The sequence below is a fragment of the Pygoscelis adeliae genome, unplaced genomic scaffold (genome assembly GCF_000699105.1).
Source record: "Pygoscelis adeliae isolate BGI_AS28 unplaced genomic scaffold, ASM69910v1 Scaffold413, whole genome shotgun sequence".
Lineage (NCBI taxonomy): Eukaryota > Metazoa > Chordata > Aves > Sphenisciformes > Spheniscidae > Pygoscelis > Pygoscelis adeliae.
In genome coordinates, this window is record NW_008824403.1 from 1,978,913 (window position 1) to 1,999,207 (window position 20,295).

General features: G+C 53.7%; 1 protein-coding gene across 1 annotated transcript in view; it reads left to right on the plus strand.

The window, feature by feature from the left end:
- The first annotated feature begins 511 nt into the window (after positions 1-511).
- Positions 512-20,295, plus strand: part of LSG1 (large 60S subunit nuclear export GTPase 1) — a 66,331-nt gene continuing 46,547 nt past the window's right edge. The window contains exon 1 of the mRNA XM_009320411.1: positions 512-578. Coding sequence (XP_009318686.1) covers positions 512-578 — 67 coding nt within the window. The remainder of the gene's footprint in view (positions 579-20,295) is intronic.

Genomic DNA, 20,295 nt, shown 5'->3' on the forward strand with positions numbered 1-20,295 from the left:
CTGCCTGTTCAGGTGAAAGCCCCAAACCTTGGCTGTTCCTTGCTCCCAGGCCATGCTGTAGCCAGGGCTCTTGCTCTCCACAGTATATTCTGCATTAGGAGAGCATCAACTGGGCTTTCTGCACGGATTTGTGTTCACACCTTGTGAACCTATGCGTCCAGAGGGAAAAATGATAGCAGGAAAGATAATATCTGCTGGCAGCTTTTGCACCCGCAAGGAGGAGGCATGAATTATCTCCAGTTGTTATCAGTCACACTTACAATGCAAGAGGCTTCTTTCAAGATGTGGTGGGACACAGGCTTTTTGCACATTAAATGTTAACAGGTAGCGTCAGCTTTCACAGTAGTTTAAGGCTGGCATTTCTTCCTGCCTTATTCTTGCTTCCAAAGTGCAACCAAAGGGCATCTTTCATCTTTTTAGGAGGCTTATTGTTATTAGATGTCATAAGCAGAAGGCTTTAAACGCTCTCACCGCCTCTCATAGACCGGCTTCATTCAACACCTGGCCCGAAATGCAGGGCGTCCCTTTTGTCTGCGCTACGGGACATTTGGCCAAGGGGGATGAGTGCCTGCGGGAGGGTGAGCGCACGTGGGTGTGCATTTGTACATGGGCACGTGAGATTCTTCATGTCATCCTCTCCAGTCTTTAAAGCACAAGCAGCGTCCTGCAGGAGGGTGGGATGGTGCTTTTCCCGGCGCGCGGGCACGCGTGGCTGCGTGGCAGAACAGGGGTGTGGGTGTTTGTACGTGCACGCAGGCGTTTTGCTGGGGGAAGCTGAGGAAGGAGCCCCAGGTGATTTGGGGAAAAAAAAATATTTAAAAAAAATATTAAAACTGAGGAGGGTGGTGCTGGTAGCTGTTAAACACAGGGGCAAGCAGCAGCTCACCGCATGGTTGTGGCCCTGCTGTCTCAGTGCACCTTGGAGGAACTTTCTGGATATTGTAGTCTTTTGTTTTCCTCCAATGTGTGAGATGCAGATGTGAGGTGAGATGCAGATGGAAATTTTGAAGGGTTTGGCTGTGTTTCTTCAAAACCAATGTCAGTCCACGGAGTTTAAAAGGGAACCATCCTCCAGCAACAGGGTTTTTCCAGCCCTGGCACTGGTGGGACCCCTTCTCCCCAAGCAGGGCCGGATCCCTCTCCCATTTAACCGAGACGGTCCCGCGCGGAGGCTGCCCTTACCTCCCTCTTCCCAGAGAATGGCTGCCCTGACCTCCACGCCAGGCTCTTCCTGGCAATTAGCAACCAGCGAAGCTAATCAACACCTCTCGGCAGAGCACCGCCGTAGCCAGGAAAACAGGCCGTGTGCTTGATCCGGTGCTGGGAAGCACCACGAGCTCCAGCCAAGTGGGCACTTTGTGGAGCAGGCTCCCTGCCTGCCAGAGGGCGATGTCCCAAGTCCCCCGAGGGCAGCGGCCAGGGAGAGGAAAGCCCTTGTGGTTTGCAGCACACGTGCTTTTCAGCAGGTAACGCTCTGGAGCATGGGGAGCGGGATTGCTACATGGCTTCTGAGAAACGATAAGCAGCCGTGTATGGGTCTTGCATAATGTCACAGCCTGATTTCCAGTGCTGCTGAGCTCCTCCGTTGGGAAGAGGAGCCACCGAAACTGGGCCATGAGCCAGTCTGTGCCCTGTTGCTCATGGAGCGCAAAGTCTTCCGCCCTTTGAGCTTCAAAATACGCACAGCACCCCCCGTCCCCCTGGGATCTCCCACATCTTCACGCCTGCCAGTGCTGCTCTTGGTTTGTGCTGGAGCAGGGATGAGCAAAGCCAGGCCAGGTCCCTCTGCCCCTGCTTTGCCATCCCACTGGCTTCGTGGTGTGGGCAAAGCCCCGGCAGCAGTCGCTGTGGGCAGGGCAGAAACGTCCCTTCCAGCCGCTGCGTCCCCCATGCCGCTGGTGGTCAGAGCCATGAGCTGCCCAGCCTCCTCTGCCAAACACGCTCCTCAGCTGATGTTCCCAAGGTGGCAAATAAATGTTCTCGTGTTCCCTTGGCTGGCGCGTGGCTTCACCCACGATGCTGTGCTGGCAGATGGGGGCTGTGGCCCTTTGCCCAGCTGCCCTGTGGCTTGTGCCCGGGAGGTGCCTCCAGCCCCGGGCTGGCACACTCAGTGGGATGCTGGGGAGGTTTGCCAGCCAGGGAGGCAGGGGGTGCTGCAGGGGATGCTGCAGGGGATGCTGCAGGGGATGCTGCAGGGTCTGCTGCAGGCTCGCTGCGCCCACGGAGCTCGGCTGGGCATTGGCCACCGCTGGGAACCCCAGGGCAGTAGCCCACAGACTGGTATCTGGGATTGCCATAATGAGCATGCCATGGCAGGCTCATTATGCCTTCACTAAACTGAGCTGGCATCACCACACCACTGGTGGACGCTTTGCCGCTGACGGGCAGCGCACTGCCATGGCACATCCCCGAGCTGCAGGGAAGAGGCGGCCGGTGGCAGAGGGCTGTTTAGGAGGCTGGAGCAGAGGGAAATGACCAGGAAGGGCAGCTGCCTGCTGGAAGGGATTATGTGCAGCTCTGAATGCGGAGCAGGGATTATGGGCAGCCCAGCCTGCCAAGCGGTGCTGATGTGGAGGACTGAGGGGAAAAGAGCATGAATTAAATGATTGATGGGCAATTAATTTCTGGGCACTACTTCTACTGCCAAGTGCGCTGGGCTGAGGGACTCTTGCTCCCTTCCCACAGGCTGGGTGCAGGGGCCAGCACAGCCCTGCTCAGCTGTGGCCCCAGTGCATGATGACGGTAGCATGGAGCTGCCCTGCCTGCGGCCAGCTCCTTTGGCATCACACCCAGGTACTTCAGAGTGATTTACAAGGAGCTGCCACATCACCAGAGAGAGAAACAACCAGACACGATGTTCCACCACGCTCCTTAGGGTGAACTCTGAGTAATTACTCCAATTACATGCCGAATTACAGAGAAGCCGGTAGCCTCCACACAAAGACAAATTGCAGGATCCATCTTTAATCGTGGCTCAGGTGTTGTGCTCTGCTGCCTCCCATTTGAAGTACGTGTTCATTTCCCCTTGTGGGTCTCTAATCATGCTGCTTATCATCACCTTTTTATCCACTCCTCTATTTCCAGCATGAATGTCAAAGATGACAGTATATTCATCAGCCAAGTTTCCTTTATTGCTTCTTGTCAGCAGCAAACTGTCTTCTAAAAAGGAGCGACCAGGAGTCTTCACCAGGATTTGCCTAGGAGAGGCGTCCATCAAAACCGGGCAAGTGACAAGCCCACGGGGACCATGATTTGTTGCCCCAAGTAAACGATGAAGGACAGGGCTCAGCCAGGCAGGGAGAGGCCAGCCATAAATCCAGATCCCTCCCTGAGGCTGTCTTTATGCCAATATTCATGAAAGCCCATCAATAGCTTCTCCATCTGCCTGCAGGGCTGCACGGGGGTGAGCCGTCCACAAGCACGGATTTTGTCCATAGTGGAGCTGCAGAGCTGCGTCATGCTCCTTGCCCCACCTGAAACGTGTTCATCCCAGTTTAACCTAAGCTCAGACCGATGAGGGCGGTCATGCCGGGGACCACCGTGGTGCAGGGATGGGAGACCCATGTCTCCCGGGAGCTCATCGCTGTGTGCATCTGCTTGCTTCACCACAACCTTCCCAGGGTGCCCGGGTGCTGGTGGCTGCACCCACTTCAGCTGCGGTCCTGCGGCCGCATGCCCTCCGTCACCTGGCGCGCGGAGGCGATGTGTCCCCATCCATCAGGAAACAGCTGCATCCCTGGTGGGACGACAACAGGCCAGAGCTTCCGTCCAAGCTGCAGTGCCTGAGTGTGGCCGAGTGGGACATCCCCTGAGGGCTGGGGCTGCTCAGGCACCGCAGGCTCCCCCCCCCGGGGTGGGAACCGGCCCGCTCCTGATTTCTCTGTATCACATTTCTGATGAAGACCTGTCTCGTGCAGAGGGACCTCACGCAGCTTCAGAGACAAGCCGGCAGGACAGCCAGGTCAGGGGCACGCAGGCTGAGCCTACCCAAACCTCGGTTACAGCATTGCCAGGGATGGGGAACTCACCGCAGGCTGTGACAGAGCGTTTCAGGGGCCAGCTACCCTCACGCATTGAAACCCATGCCTTATTTCCAACCACAGCCTTCTTTCATCCTTGTCTGCCAAACAGAGGCACTGCCAAAGATTTAATCACATCAGAAAGAGCTTTAATAAGCTGGGATCAAGTAGGCCCTTTAACCTCTTTTTCTGGCCCGCGTGGCTGTTTTCCCGGGAATTTCTCTCCATGAAAAGTCTGTCTTCCCATCCGTCTGTCGCTCCTCGGCTTCCTCTTTGGGCTTTATCCAGCTTCCCTGCCTCCTTCTGAAATGCTGACCCCATACGGGGCACAGCTTTGCAGGGGGGCTGCAAAGCCCTCCTGGGCAGCTGTGTTCAGTCCCTTTCCTAGGGAGGCATCGTTTTTTGGGGGGTGTCCCCAGCCTCCCTGGGTGCAGCCCCCCCTCGCCCAGGTGTCGGGTGCTTTGCTAGCGGTACAGCCTGCTCCTGGGGCTGTGTCTGTGCCAGGATCGCTTCGCCAGAGCCTGGGCATCTTCTGCCTTCCCTGAGAAACCAAGAAGGTGTTAAACGATGGAAGGCTGAGAATTAATCCCCACCGGAGGCCCCTGGAAACACCCCGGCCGAGCGGCGGTGCCGTGTTTGCAGCAAGGCTCTGGGACCTCTGGAGTGTCTGGATTTCCAATGCGTTAACTCCGCATGCTTGCTCCAAGAGCTGGAATTGCCAAATGCCTTACGCAAGGTTCTTACATCAGCGCCGTCACAAGTTTGACTGATCGGAGCAATCTCAAGAACACAGATGTGCCAAGATCTCTTTTCCATAAAATGGTACTAATTGACACTAATGATATTTCCCCGCTTCAAGCCTTTATCGATTGAAGCCGGTGGCGGCCGTTTCACCCCTCAGCACAGGACTGATGTCAGCTGGGCCGGCCTGGGACATCCTGTTTACTCCATGGAGGTACGGGCAGGGCGCCAGCGCTGGGACCCCAGGGGAAGTTCCAGGGACCCGCAGGCGCTAATTAGACGGCTCCTTACCCGGCCCCTTTACACTCGCCGACGTGTCAGACCTCCTGATATAAAAATCTAACCTCAGTAGCTATTGTTTAACATCTTCCTGAAGCCCTCATAGGATGGAAAGTGTTTTATAACAATTTTATTTTATAACGTGCCGTATTGTTTGGCTTTTGCCTCCCAAATGCTGAACAGAAATATTTATCAAATATCTCTCCTTTTCTGGGTTGCTGCCTACATGATTTGTCACACTCTGCTTTTTTGGGCCGGGCAGAGATTTCTCCTTGTGCTCACTGCTTCTTTCATCAATCTTGTGGGCTCCTGATGTACATGCAGTTTGTCATAAACTTATGTTTTTTATCCTGGTCTTTATTTTTGCAGCTGTCTTCACCTCTTGCAAAGCTTGTGACATGGAGACCTGCATTCTCCCGGTCACAGCTTTGGGGAACCGGCCGACACATGCCGGGGCAGCTCTCAGCCACCGCTTCGGGGTTTCTATTTGCACGCTCCATTCCTGGCCTATCGTTTCCAGATTTCATGGCGTGGGGCTTTCCAACCCACTGACTGCTCCACTGGGCTGTGGCACCTGCGGCACCGTCCTGCTCCCCGTCCTGTCTGTGTGGGCACTGACCTGCGGGTGCTTGCGGGTGCTGCTCCCCTTGGGCTCTCCAGCCATCGCACCGAGGCAGCACCCGACAGAGCGGAGGTGGAGGTGTGCGGTTGGGCTGGTTCCTGCTGGGTGGGTGTGATGGCTGCCTTTCATCCCCAGGAGAGGCAGGTAAGCCTTTCGTGCTACCCCTACACATGCTTAAAAGCACAGGAGCCAACACCCAAAACCCGTCCTACATGCGAAGCACGGGGAGGGGGCTCCTCTGGGAGTGGGAACGTGGGCACCCTGCGAGGTGATGCTCCAAAGGAGCAGTCCCACGGAGGGGTGAGTGGCTCCTCGCCGCTGTGCTATGCGGGGATGGGGCCCCTGCACGCCCCTCCCCGGGAAGCACTGCTGCTGGGTTGCTAGGACTTTGCACAGATAACGTGTTTTGGTTCCAGTAGCAATGAGAAAATACAAAGAAACCTGCTTTGAAAGGTGTGTTGAGGCAGCCTGAAGAGCCGAGACCTCAGCATGATCTCAAGCTGGGACCTGTTCCAGCTCTCTCCTGCCCCAAAAGAGAGCACGGCCAGAGCAGGCTGGCGGTTTCCCAACAGGGGCTGTGGCGGAGGCAGAACTTTCTGCGTTCGGCATCTAGGAAGGGTCCTACCCCCACTGCAGGGAACGGGCGGTATAACCTGAATATCTCTAACCGCGGTGTGCCCGATGCAGAGGTGTGCGTGGCCATGGCTGAGGCCATAGGGTGAGCGGCGTCTCTCATCGCCGTGCCAGGCTCCTGCGGTTCCCTCCCCTGCCAATTACCCTTCCCCGGGAGCTCCTGAACCGGTGTGCGCGCCAGTCATCACAGCAGGCAGACCGAGGCAGGGTACAGGTAGCAATTAATTTCTTCTCTACAAATTATCAAATTGCAAACTTGCTTTTTAATTGTACGCTCTTTGAAGGAGGCCACTGCGTGGCTGGGACATATTTCTGGCTATGGCTCACCAAAGAGCTGTGTGGCAGCTTTGTGTGGTTGGAGAATGGCGAGCTCTCCAGCCAGGCTAAACAGCAGTACCCCCAGGCTGCCACCCCGCTCCATCCCCTTGCTCCTCCCTCGGCCACCTTCACCCCAGCAGAGGCACAGGTTGCTCTGCACCCCAAATGCCTGTTTCCGCCTCCCCGAGCACAGCATCATGCAAAAGCAGAGACCGATGCAACCCATAGGCTGCCCATCCACAGACTCGGGACCAAACTGTGCGGCAGGCCCTGCGCTTTGCATCCAGCATCAACTTGTTTCCCATCTTGCTCCCCCACGCCCCAAAAAGGCTCGCCACCCGTCCCAGCCCCGAGGCACTTCCCACAGGGCTGCAGGCCCCGTGCAAGAGCTCGCGTGCCTGGTTCGCTGTCATCACGCTGGGCTTGCGTGGGGGCTGACTCAGTCGTAAGAAGGGGGAAAGAAATAGGAAGATGCCCACGGGAAGGGCAGCATCCCAGAGCACAGGGCGCTGCTCCCCGGCCACTGCCCTGCACACCCACACCCTAGGAAGCTGCGATGACAAATGCCTGTAGGTATGAGCAGGACAAAAAGGCTAACAGAGGTATGATGGAAGGCTGATTTAGCTGGTATGGGGGCTTCTCACAGCTTGCACGTCAGCAGCTACCTTGGGAGGGCTCTGACAGCTGAGTAAGATTGACAGCTCTCCTGGCACCCAACCCAATCCCATAGCACAACACACCTGTGCATTGCCCTCACTTGCTTTTTTTATTGGCCACCCACTGGCTTCGTGCACCCCAGCTGGTCCTAGTCAGGCTATTTAGGCGATGCAGGAAGGTATAGGTACTCCCCTACGTGTGGAGGAGGGTTTGCTCTTCCTTGTGCTCAAGCCTGCAGCGGCAGGTAAGCTGGTCAGTGTTTGATCTCTCTCACTGTAGAAAAACTGCTAGTGATTTTGAGGTGGCTTTTGTTGAGTGTCACGTTTTAGCCCTGAGGTGCTGTTTGGTTTCTTCTCGCAGTGATGGAGGGTTCAGTTCCCCTTCCCACGTGTCTGTGTCCACCAACTGTGCCTGTAATGTCTTGCCCTTCATACCATTCCCTTTGAAGGCTTGTTTTGCTGGTCAGGCAGCTCTCCCCCACCTTTTTGTGTTAGGAGGCTGGTGTGGTGTTGAACCAGGTCACTAGAGAAGTGGTTGTGAGGGGTCTCCAAAACTCAAATGTCTGGATCCAATATTTGCAACAGTCCTGCTGGGAGCGGAAGGTTGGAGCAGAGACCTCCAGAGGTCATATCTAACCTGCATTTTATTTTTCTCTGGGTGCTGTGTCTAGCACAGGACAGTCATTTACCAATGGTCTCACCACTGCGGGGTAGCCTGGTTGTTTTCATTGGCTGTGGCCCCCCAGGTCATGTCCTCAGCCATTGCTTCCCTCTACCCAGTCTCTCATCCTTCGTAGCACCTGTGCCCTCAGGTCCCAGCTTGACCTTGTGTTCATGGTTTCAAGGTGTTTTTGGGGCTGTGGCTGTTCCCTGGGTGATTCAGATCACTGGCACTAGCAACACGTGCTACTTGCTGTTTATGGCACCATCAGCCTGTGTCATCTGCTTGTCTTACCAGGAAAGATTTTTTTTTTAGTCATTTAGTTAATTAGTTAAAACATTAAATTATGCAACACCAGGAGCTGATCCCCTAGGAGCTGCACCTAACAGCCAACTGGCACCTCTGATTCTCTCTTGCACTTCAAACTTGGTCAGAGCATCCGTTTGCATGCAACGTTTTTCCACAGATTGTCAGGTGGCATTAAAAACCTCAGTCAAACTGGATTGCGAGGCAGCAGCCCAGCTTGTCATGCAGGGCTGTAGCCTTCAATGAAAAAAAAAGGGACAGCAGCTCTGTTTTGCAAATCTCTCTCAAGAGCCATGCGCGCAGAGAGTATAAGGTGCTTAACTGTGTTTGGACACCACCTCGTACCTTGGTGCCTGGGCCATTTGGCTATGGGGAGGCAATAATTGGTGGCACCAGGGTGTTCCTTGCCCTGTCCCTCCCCGAGCTGAGGCCCCAGGCTCTGCTTGGAGCTGGGTTTGCAGCCATCCTTCCCACAGCTCCTAGGTACCCCGCTGCATCGGCTTCTCCATTGCATAGGCTTCAACACATCAAAAATCAGTGGCAATCAATTAAAAATATTAATGGAAGAAGCAAGTTCCCTCTGGGGACAGCAAGGACTGTTTGCTGTCTGCCATTGGTTCCTGGTGGTGCCTTGCTGAGCATCCCTGTCTCATGAGGAGGTCTGGTGGTAGGCAGTGGTTACGAGGCTGTGCTGGGGCTCACCGATGGTGTCCGTGCACAGGGTCACTGCTGTGGCATTGGGAGAAATGGCACGGACAATGACCGTTAGCAGCGCAGTGCCTCTGCCCTACCCATGGCTGGGTCTCCTCTCCCTGATGGGTAGGTCTCATGCTTTGCTTGGGTGAAGGTTGGAGGCTCCAGAGCTGGGGCAGTGTTGTCATTCCTGGGGCTGACAGACTCATTTCCAGGTTAAACAGCTGAGTGGGTTGATGCGGGAAGTCCTGCTGTGCCTGCAAAACTCATCACCCCGGCGGGCTGGGGGAGAGGCGAGAGACGCCCGCTGCCCTGGTGCGAGGGAGGATGCAGGCTGGAGCCGGCTGTCCTGCTGCTGGTGGGATGAGAGCGGAGGCTCAGGGGATGAGCCGAGTTATTGGATCCCAGCGAAATCCCGTGTGCCAAGGACAGGGAGCTGCAGCTGGGACTACGCTGCCTGCGCTGGGAGTGCAGGGCAGGGCTCCAGGCAGGGGCTGAGCCAGGACCAGGCAACGCGTGTCCGGGGACAGGCTGAGCCCCGTCCTCCCGGCGGGTGGAGGAGGTGGAAACGTGGCGCACACGCAGCTTGTCCCGTGGGAGGTGCGGAGGCACCGCGGGGGTGCTGGCACCCAGAGCCCCTGCTTGCGTTAGCACCTTCTGGGAAATGAGCCCTTGCACTGTAATTCCTGCCGCTCTGCACAGATGTTTTCTGGCTGGTTTAGTCTGACTGTGGCTGTGAGTATGTAACCCTCCTCTGGGAGGATGCCGGTCCAGCGAACGCTGGCTTGCTTGGCTCTGCAGCCTGTCCTGCAGGCACCGCAGGTGGGATAGGCAGCAGCGGGGAGGGTTTGACCCCTTCGTGGCTGCACCTTTCTTGCGTCCTCGGTCAGCACGTAAGGGAACACTGGAAAAGCAGCAGGCTGTTTGGGGAAGTCTCTGCTGATGTACTGGGGTCTTTCCGACGCCCCGTGGTTACAGCAGCGTGCCAGGGAGCTGTGCAAGGTCTGGCACGTGCATGGTGCAGGCAGGGGATGGCACCTCTGCACCCTCATGCCAGACCAAGGTCTGCTCTGAACTTAGACCTTGGTCTCTATGCAACCCACTTTGCTTGTGTGCTGTCGGACAGGGCCTCTCAGACTCTCTTCTCAACTCTAAAAGCTTTTTCTAAAGTAGTGGCTGTTTGTGGGCCTGCAGCACGGGGCCTCCCAAAATCAGTCCTCCAATAGAGGAAACCCCTTGCAAGCACTTCTCGTCCCTCCTCCCCGGCAGCTCAAACACCCAGAGGAATAAGCTGCACAAGGATGGCCCCAGTCTTGATGTAACATAAATTATATAACACAATGTCACAATTATGCATTTATGAAAGAGAAGTAGGGCAGGGAGCTGCCAGAGATGGCTCTGCTCTCCGGGTGAGCAACACCCACAGGCTGCTGCTGAGTGAACCGTAATCTGGTGGGGTCACCTTCCTCTGCATCCTTAATGCCACAGTTTACTGCAGAATTGGTGGGAGCTTTCAAGACCCATTTTTTTCCTTCAGAGGGAGCAGGAGAAAGCCAAGATGCTGTGCCTGCCTGGCCATGGGCCCCGCTGGTCCAGACCTGCAGGTGGGCTTCCCACGTTGATCTCAACCATGGGGCTGTCCGGGGCTGGGGCTGCCCCCAGTGCCCTGCTCCGGGGCGGTGGGATGGGCCCGCTGTGCTGCGCTGCTGCCCTGGGGGTGTAAAGCCCCCAGCCCCCGCAGCACCCTTACACTGTGTGATGTTCCCAGGAACCTGCGGTCAGTGGTGGGTCTGGCCACTGGTGACAGCCAGTTACTCAGAGCAAAAATTCCTCCTGGGCATGATGCGGATAGAGCAATTTTCTGCCCAATTCCTCCCGTTTCTATAAATTATATAACACAATGTCACAATTATGCATTTATGAAAGAGAAGTAGGGCAGGGAGCTGCCAGAGATGGCTCTGCTCTCCGGGTGAGCAACACCCACAGGCTGCTGCTGAGTGAACCATAATCTGGTGGGGTCACCTTCCTCTGCATCCTTAATGCCACAGTTCACTGCAGAATTGGTGGGAGCTTTCAAGACCCATTTTTTTCCTTCAGAGGCGGGGGGGAAACTAACAAAGGGAATAAGCAGGGAATTTCTGCAACCAGCAGCAGGCTGCCTTGCGTGATGCTTGCACAGCCCCTTGGCAGCCCTTGGTAAATTGTTTAACCAGGGCCCCGTGCTGGGTCAGGTCAGAGCCTTTCTGGATCCTCCAACCATTGTATTTGCAGAGCCTCTCTTTGCAGTTTCTGTAACAATACACTGAGCACTCATGTTTCATCTTCCTCGCTGCACTGGGAGAAGAGTAAATCCATTGTGATCTTTGCAGAGCTTGTCAGCAGTGGAAAAAGAAATGCAGAGACTGAAGTGAGTCGACTGGTTTGGGCGATTCGGAGCCTGCAGGAAGAGTCAGCAGCCCATGTTTCATCTCCACTTCCTCTGCTCCAAACACAGATGGGAAAAACAGGAGGGGGAGGGAGGAGAGGCGATGAGAAAGTGAGAGACAGGAGTGAGATCTGGTACAACACTAACAGTGTTGTTGGAGCAAGCTAAATATTTTAGAGCAAAACAGTGTTTTGGAGTATTGCAGAATTAGGGAAACATTTTTTTGGATTTGCTGTTCTGACTGTCTTGATCTGAGGGACTGGAGTCAATTGCAAAGTAAATAATTCAAATATTTCTTTTTCTTCCTCTAAGTGTAAGGGCTGAGCTCTCTGGCTGGTGCTGGCTCCTGGAGTGGGCTGGCAGAGAGGCTGTGCTCCTGTGGGTGGGTGCCCGGCTGCACAGGGCTGTAGAGGGGCCGGGTAGCTGTGTGAAGGTGTCTGGAAGTACGTGGCGCCCGGGGCACGCTGCAGCTGCCTGGTGTCCCTGCACACAGTGATGCCCCTCACGTTGTGCTTCAGGATGGGCATCTGGGTTACGGACCACAAAGTGCATTGCACAAGAGTGAGGTATCTGCGATGAGAAAGAAACCAGTACATGCACTGGGAGAAACTGGATTTCCACTCATTCCCAAGAGCAGAGACAAGCTCTTTCTCAGCAGTTCTGCCCTGTGCTTTTCTTTGGGACTCACCCAGGCCATTCACATCCATGTCACTGTCCCTGGGAGCTGGGTCGTGCATACGTGCACAGAGCCGGAGGAGCCGGGCTGAGCACAGCGCGCACACACACACCATCGCATACCTCCCCCATGGCCCTCTGCACGCCTGGAGAGGAGGAAATCCTGCCAGAGCTCGCCGGACACAGAGGGGAATGACCCAGACCCCCAGCAGACATGACCTGTTCCCGTCCCGCAGAGGTGCACAGGGCTGCGCCATGCAGGTGAGCTGCCACATGATGCCAGTGGAAAAGCAGAGGCACTCATGTCGGGTCAAGTCCTGCGATTACGGTTCAGGGTGGAAGAGCCTGAGCCATGCTGCTACTTTTCCGACTCTCCAAAGGCTCTCAAAGTCCTCCAGGTAAAGCAGGGAAGTCAGCTCTGATGTAAAACTGCAGCAGGAGGAGACAGCTGCTTTCAAAAACAACCTTTGCAAGGTCGCCTCTGAGCAAGGCGAAGCAGCAGCAGAGGGCTCGAGCACTTTTCTGCAATTCAGCTCAAAAAGACTGGATCTTGCTCTTTCTTTATGGGAAGAAAAGCATGTGATGAGAGGTCCCCAGAGCTTTTATTTTGAAGGCAAATGCTTAGAGTGCATGAGGACAGCAAAAGCATTTTCCTTCAGGTGTTACAAATCAAATAAATGGAGACAATGCACTGCAATTCAGTGCAACAGTCAACATGAGCTGCACTTGTATCTCGGTGTCACGAAGGCATCAATGACAGGAGGTGCCTGGGACTGTTGGCATCAGCAGCCCTTCTGCCCCAGATGTTTCCTACCCAATTGGTTGGCATCTCTGCCCTGGTGTAACTTTGTGCTGGAGCTTTAACAGCCGGGTTTTCCTGCCTCCTTGTTAAAGATGGGTGTGCAAAGCTGTTGGTAGTGTTTAATTACACCATACAGAATGAGCTCCAGGAGAGGCTGTCTGGTTTAATTGACTCCCCATTCAATGTGCAAAGCTGAGTGGAGTTCCTATGGGCATCTATATTTTTTTTTATTGTCCTTGTGGGAGAGGGACTAGGATTGGGATGGGGCACTGCCCTGCTCTTCCCGCCCCCAGTGCTATCATAGCCATAGTACAGGCTGCTGCCCCTTACAAGAGAGGAGCTGTAAAGGGACCTGCCCTCATGGGCTGGGTATTGGGGGGGGGGGGGGAGTAAAGCCCAAAAGATGCTGCTGGGGCTCTGCAGAGCTGCCCCTGGCACCTACGAGCACCCCTGGGTAGGGGTGGGCTGCAGAGGGACAGCTGCCTGGTGTGACCCAAGGGAGCTGCCAAGAGCCCAGCGAGCAGCGGTTGGGGCCACATGCACCAGTGCTTGCAGCAGGGAGAGGCTGTGTGCTGGCCCCATCCTGGCAGGGGGGTCGCAGATGCACCCTGTGAGTCATGCAGGTGGGCTTTTGGGAGCATGCGGTCGTGCCTTGGGAGTGGAGTGCTGGATGCTGTTAACTTGCCTTTGCTGTACTAACATCTGCTAAACAAATGATCCTGAGTGCAAATTGAATTGTGAGCAACACTAAAGGCAAGAAATGAGCCAGTGGATTTCGCAACAGCTCTAGAGCTCTTATCCTCTCATTAATGGGGTTTTACAGCTGTCATAAGTGAGCCATCTCCCTGGAAATAAAACATTTTCTTTACAAACAGCCCCTTAAGTGTTGCAGGCTATTTAATAGATGGGGTTTGTTTCTAATTAAAAGAATCATTCCCTTAGCTTGTGTGGTTTGTGGCTGGACTACCTGCCACAGGTGCAAACTGGAGCAGTCCAGTGCAGGCCACCAGGTCTTCTGCAATCCTGCTGGGTGAGGGGGACCAGAGCTCCCCTCCCACACTGGTTTGGGGTAGCTCACCCTGATCTCTTCCCCATTTCGCAGGTGGTGGTGTGCAGCGCAGATGCTTGGTGCTGCCTTCCCCATCCCTCCGGCCACGAGTTGGTGTTTTGCTTACCCACATCACAAACAGTGCAGGGAAGAAGCTTTTATTTAAAGCCCCTGGAAATGACAGTGAGATGAAGCAAGGCTCGATGGCATTGGCATAATACCAGCAAGAAATCCATTTAATCCCACCATGATGAGTTTACTACATCTCCCCATTTGATTTATAGGGCCAGTGCAATGTAGACTTTGAAACAACCAGCAGCTTTGCCCTCCATCCTGGCCAGCTCCTGTCACAGCTCCTGGAGCTTCTGCCAGAGGCTGTAAACCAGCTCCCTGCATCTCCTGGCCCAGCTGGCTTTGCTGGAAGAGTCCGTCTCCTGCCTGATCTCTGCTCTGCCTCATGCAGGGGTGAGGACGCAGCTGTCCCGCAGGTGGCTGTGACCATGCCAGTCTGCCTGATGCTGTCTCCAGGTGTAGAGGCAAGGGGTGGCACGCTCCAGGGTGGCCCCTGGCCAAGCTGGGGTCCTACAAGCCCATCTCAGCACCTTGGGACTGAGAGCCATGGGTTTGCTTGTGAACCTCTCGCTTCCTTAATGCTTCTCCCTTCGCACTGGTTTGGACTGCATCCAGGCAAACGCTTATCTTCCTTCCCACTGGAAGCTGTGCAGGCTCATGCCGGCTGCTGTCAGAGGAACTGCTCTCCATTTCAAAAGAAATCAAGCCAGCTTTGTTTCCAAGCCTCTATTAATCATCTTTTCCAACTCTTCTTGTCTTCTAGCAGCGGGCTCTGCGTGGCCATTTGAGCTGGAGGATATGGGAACCTTGGCTGGGGTTAGCCCTGGTCTAGCCCTGCGGTTTAATCTCCCTCCTCCTGACCCTGGTCCTCTACAGAAAACCTTGCCAAGCAGGATGGGTGGCACCGGTCTGGGCAGTTTGCTGGTAGTAGGAGTGGGCACTAGGCACTTGCTCTGCTTGAAATATGTGTCTAGGTCAGAAGGTTTCCCATGTATACAGGCTTTGCAAATGAATCACCACTGCAGAAGGACCCAGGGTCTCTCCAAATCATTCACAATGTGAGTTTAAAGGCTACAGTCAACCCCAAATCTGTACGTGGCTATCTGCCATGGCTGCCATGCCCCATCATGGGTGTGATCTGTTCCTGTGTGGGGACCGGGGAGTCTTTTAAAGCAGAAGTGACCATCTTTCCCTTGTTAAGCAGGCATGGCCTCCACAGCTGTCAGTGCTCACAGCAAGAGCTCATGTGGCACCTCCGCTTGGTTGCTGGGGATGCATCTGTGCCAGGAGTGCTCCAGATTCAGAAAAGTCACTGGTCCTTCCCCTGGAGCTGATGTACCACAAAGTCTGATGTAGCTGTAAGAAACTGATGTTAATTATTGAAGGCACTTGTGGCTCAGCTGTATGTTGGGGAGGTGAGATCTATTCAGCCCCCACAAGCTCGTTGGCTGCACAACAACCCCTGTCATGTTCCATCCTGTACAAATACCTGCAATACACCTGGTCTCATTGAGAAATAGCCTTGCTCTCTGCACAGCCCTGTGGCTCCACTCCTTGAAGCCCCTTCCTTGTGCTGACAGATGTCCTGTCCTGCTCCAGCCTGCAACAGCAGTGGTGTTGGTTTTGCTGCCACATGTCCCGGGACTGTCTGCAGCACCCTCCATGCTGATGGCATCCACATGCTGCTTTGTGCATCGGCTGCCACCATGCAGTAGAGCATATACCTGCATAAAACCACTGTGTGCCCATATCCCGAGTGATGTGAGCAGTTCCAAGGAGGACCTTGGAATCTGTCAGAGAGGATCCAGTGAAGGGTAGCTGAAACGAGCCTCTCCTAGAGGCTGCAGGCTTGACATGCTTGCCTGGAGTTGCCAGACCTGACATGCTTTGCACCATGGAGCTGAGAGGGCAGGCGTCCTTCAAAAGGGCCTGGCCCTGGACGTGAAGAGTTAAATCATGGTTGACATCCAGTCCTGCTGTGATTTGTCAGCCTGGACACATGTAGTCTATGGAGAAAAACAGGCAGGGTAATTTCCTGGTATAAATGAATTTCAGAGACCACCGCAGGAAGGAACTTGGGATGTGTCCAAAGGGTAACCAGGCCATGGAAAAATACCAGGCAGGGGAAGGGGCCAAGGGAATCAGGACTTGAATTTTCCCTTTTGTCACTACAGAGGTGGTAGCCACCATTGCATTTTCCAGTTACGAGTCCAGTTTAAGGAATTTAGGACACTTTAAATGTCAGATTGTTGAAGAATCAGCTCTTCCTAAGGGAAAGCTTCCCTGGGAGTCTGAGCCCTTTCCAGCTGGCATTTAATTTTATTTACTGAATTGCTTATTGTACCTGGGTGTTGAGTATAAATCAGAAAAGCTCTTTGCTGCTGCCTACGCTGTATTTAGGCATTGCTTTGTCCAAGTCACCTCTGCATTCCCGCGGCAGTGCCAGGGACCAGTCTACCCTGTTCCTCCTCTCCATAGTACGCCACAGACACAGAGGACAGTGCCTTTCTGCTTCTCCTCACCTATTATCTCCTGTGGCCCTGGTCTTGCAAGACATTGCTGCTAAGGCAATTCTCAGTCCCCACAGGGTCCCCCCCTACGTCTCCCCTTGCACCTCTTCTGGAGGAGGATGGCTCTGCTTGGTGGAGATGAGCTGTAGAAGACACTTGTGCTTTTTTCCTAACCAGATCATTTCCCAAATCAGCACATGGGGTTGGAGAAGCATCCCGGGAGCGCTGGGAGCAGATACATTGCTGTGGCCTGTGCCGGGGGTGGGGAGTCCGTGTTGTGCTCGGCTCCCATCCAGAGCTTGTCCGAAAACATGTCCGTCTTCCTTCCTCAGCCTCCCAGTGCCTCACCTTGGTGTCGCTTGCTTACATGGGGTTTGCGTTCCTGGGGGAGCTTTGCAGTTTGCAGAAGACGCTTTGTGGGCAAAAGGACCTTGGTTGGCGTCCCTCACCGGGGCTGAATGCCAGAGGCGGGCAACCGACACTGCTGTCTTCTGGAGGCGATAAAGACAAGATGTGACCTGGTTCAGGAAGTCCCAGGGCCACAAATTCTTGATGACTGGTGGCACATCCCGGGACATACCATTAAACTTACCCTCTTGTTGCACCCTTCTTTGGGAGTCTGCTGTGTGCCACAGCTGGAGCTGGGATGCTGGGTGAGATGGGATCCTGAGCAAGGTAGTCCCTTGCTGTGACCAGGGCAGCTGGTCCTCTGCTAAGTAATTTTTATTTCATTGTAGCTCACAACAGTGAGTCACTCCCTCTTTTTTTTTTTTCATAGTAGCTTCCAAGGGTCCCAGACAGAGGAGGGTCCTCAGGATGCTGGTGGTTGTGCAATGAAGCAGGGTCTTGTGGTGCCTGCTCTCAGTGGCCTCACTTGCTAGCATGTGTCCTTGTCACCCTTGCAGCGATCCTGGCACAAACTTGGTGACAGACCAGGTGTGGGATATAAATGACAGTTCACGGGGTCAAGATATTCCTAAAAAATGTGAGGGGGTCTGAACCTATAGAGGAGAAATGAAGCTGAACCAGGTTGCGGAGACCAGAGGGCTGGTGTTATGAATGTGCTGGTCCATCTCCTGGGGACTCGGGTGATATTTCTGTACAAAAAAGAACTGGCAAAGTGCAGAGTAGTGAGACATAAAGGCATGTCCCATTTATTTTCATCCCAAGGACCAAAAATTCCCCAGCAGCAAAGCTTCTCAGTCATTAAAACTCAGTTGAATAGAAAGGCTTTTTGCAAGTGCTCTTGGCACCAGCACAGGCTGGATTGCAGAGACGGTATCTGCAGAAAACACAAGCGGTAAGAAAAAGTGCTAATTGACCACTACTGAGTGAAGTTATCATCCTGCTCGAGATGCAGGAGTTAATAGAATAAAAGGCTTGTAGACAGTATGGAGGTTATTATTTCAGGCTATCATCAACCTTAATTCAGAATTCTCATTCCAAGGATGCCTTAGTGAACACTTGTGCTACATTAAAAGCTGAGTAAGCCTGGCTTTTTTTTTTATAAACTCTCTCGCTATTTTCCTGTCTCTCATGATGTAATTGCGCGGTTATTATTTAAAGAGCGTCATAATCGATTGCTTTTTTTAGGTTTAGAAATTTGTACGACATTCAGCACCATGGTAAAGGATTCAATTTGCTGGTCTGGGCTTGGATTTTGTTTAAAGAAACTGTGAAATACATGTGAGAATCCTTCAACACAAAAAGTACCTCAGCCTTAGGGAACTGTATCTCCCAGTATTTGCTGTGCTGGGGTCCCGGGGTCTCCCAGACTGTGACTGTGAGTTAGGGAGCAGGGTCGCATACAGGGGAAGAGGAGGAATAGGCAGTGTTGCAAGCAGTATGCTGCGGACCCCTCATTCCTATTCCAGTAGTGGAAGTCATGGAGAGCAGTGCTTTTGAGGATGAGACCTGCAGGTGTGTCCCCGTCTGCAGGGTCTGAGTCTTGTGGCAGCAGCATGGGAGCATCCTGAGCATGCCACTGCAGGTTTCTGCTGGAAGGGCCCGGAGCCCCTCTGGCAGTGCGGTACCAAGCTGGGACATGCAAGCGTTTGTCCTGCATGCAAAATAAATCTGCGCTTGCAAAGCGCGGAAATGGGTGTTTATAGGCTCTCCTACAAAGCCCATATTCATGAGTGTGCTTTTCATGTTAGCATCACGCTGCAGTCTCCCTGTTTCTTCCCAAGTTGTCTCCTTCTTTCATATGGAAATCCTTCCCTCCCTCCCAATATATTTTCACCCATGCCAGGCTCCTGGGGCTGGAGCAGGGTTTTCTCAGAGGTCTGGGCCCTTAGCTGGAGGAAGCAAATGTCCTCTGGTGACCTGGGGAGTCTGAGGTGGCCGCCTGAATGCCGGGAACTCTCTATGCTGATCCACATCAAAGTGCTTGGCTGCCTTTTCCACTTTCTTTGCGGCTCTGCATAGAGATAAAACCTATGAAAGACCCAACAGTAGATTCTTATGCCTGTCACAGGGCTAAAAGTGGTGATCTATCACATGCCGGTCATCCCTCCTTCCCACGGCGCAGGGCTGGGGATGTGGCTGCCAGGGCACTTTCCAGGCTGAACTTCAGAGGGAGCAGTGCGTTACAGGGAGCGCTGGTCACAACTGGTGGTTGTGTCATCTCCTCGTAAAAGCTGGGAAGCTCTCAAGATGTCTTTTTTGGGGCATTTTAGGCTGGGAGCAGGAGTGGCAGAAGTGCCCTGCACTGGATGGGATGCTATGGTGGGAAGGCGGCTTGGGGTGGGGAGGATGCTGAAAAGGATGCGTGCAGGTGTCGAATCACTTGGCTGGATGTAACATTTCTTGTGTCAAAATAAAACATTAATTTGCTTTGCTTTGACCTTGCAATGTCTGTGTGCTTCAGGTAGTGTGTATCCCAGCAAAACTAAATAGCAAGCTGAAGGCTGATGCTATAGAAATATATTCTTAAAAGTAAAGAGGGAGTCTGAGAGCAAGCCCTGCTCCAAGGCAGGCAGCTCCAGGAAGCGACACGGTGTTCCTGCCCCACGGGAGTACATTTGGAAATGCTATGCCAGCAGCACTTGCTCAGTTAACAGAGTCTGGGGAGTGAAACGACTGGGTGCGGGGCCGAAGCTCCGCCAGTGAGCATCCCCCACCCAGGGTCTTCTCTTGGGCAGATGAACGGCCTGAACTGGAGAGCTCAGTTTGTTCCCACACCAAAAATAAACATGCAGGAACACAAGACCTGGGAGGGAGACAGGCAGCAAGGCTTTTCTCATGGTACCTCAAAGAAAAGAAGAGCAGATACCTGCAATAACTTGCCACATTAAGCTTAAGGGCAGCTTCAGCATCTTGGAAGCAAGTGAAGTAATTTGCGGTATGCCGTTACTGCAAATATGCTTCTCTGCAACCAGAAAGGACAAGTCATTAGAGACACTGAGAAACCACTTGAGGAAAATTTGTGTGGATTGATCTGCTGTTGTGAATGAGATATATTCTGCCGCCTCATAGCAAGAGGATGCGTTTGTGACAGACTCCTATTTAGCGTGTATTAAAGATCCCACTGAAGCCTCCAGATTTATTTATGAAAACACTCCTGGGGCACCAACTGCACTCTGTGCAATTTCATTCAGGCTTTTCAGTGGGTAGAGTTTGAATTAAGTGTGTAACTGCCCACAAAAAATCATTTGTTTTATTGCTCTCCTGATGAGAGGGAGCAGAAGCCGTGGCAGGGGTTTAGAGGGCTGCATATCAAATCCACCAGTGTCTAGACAGAAAATAAATACAGTGCTGAGAAGGATGCGGTGGCCTGACCCTTTGCCGTGCGGATGCGGTCTGGGGGGGGACAGTGAGGATGGAGGGGTGGGCT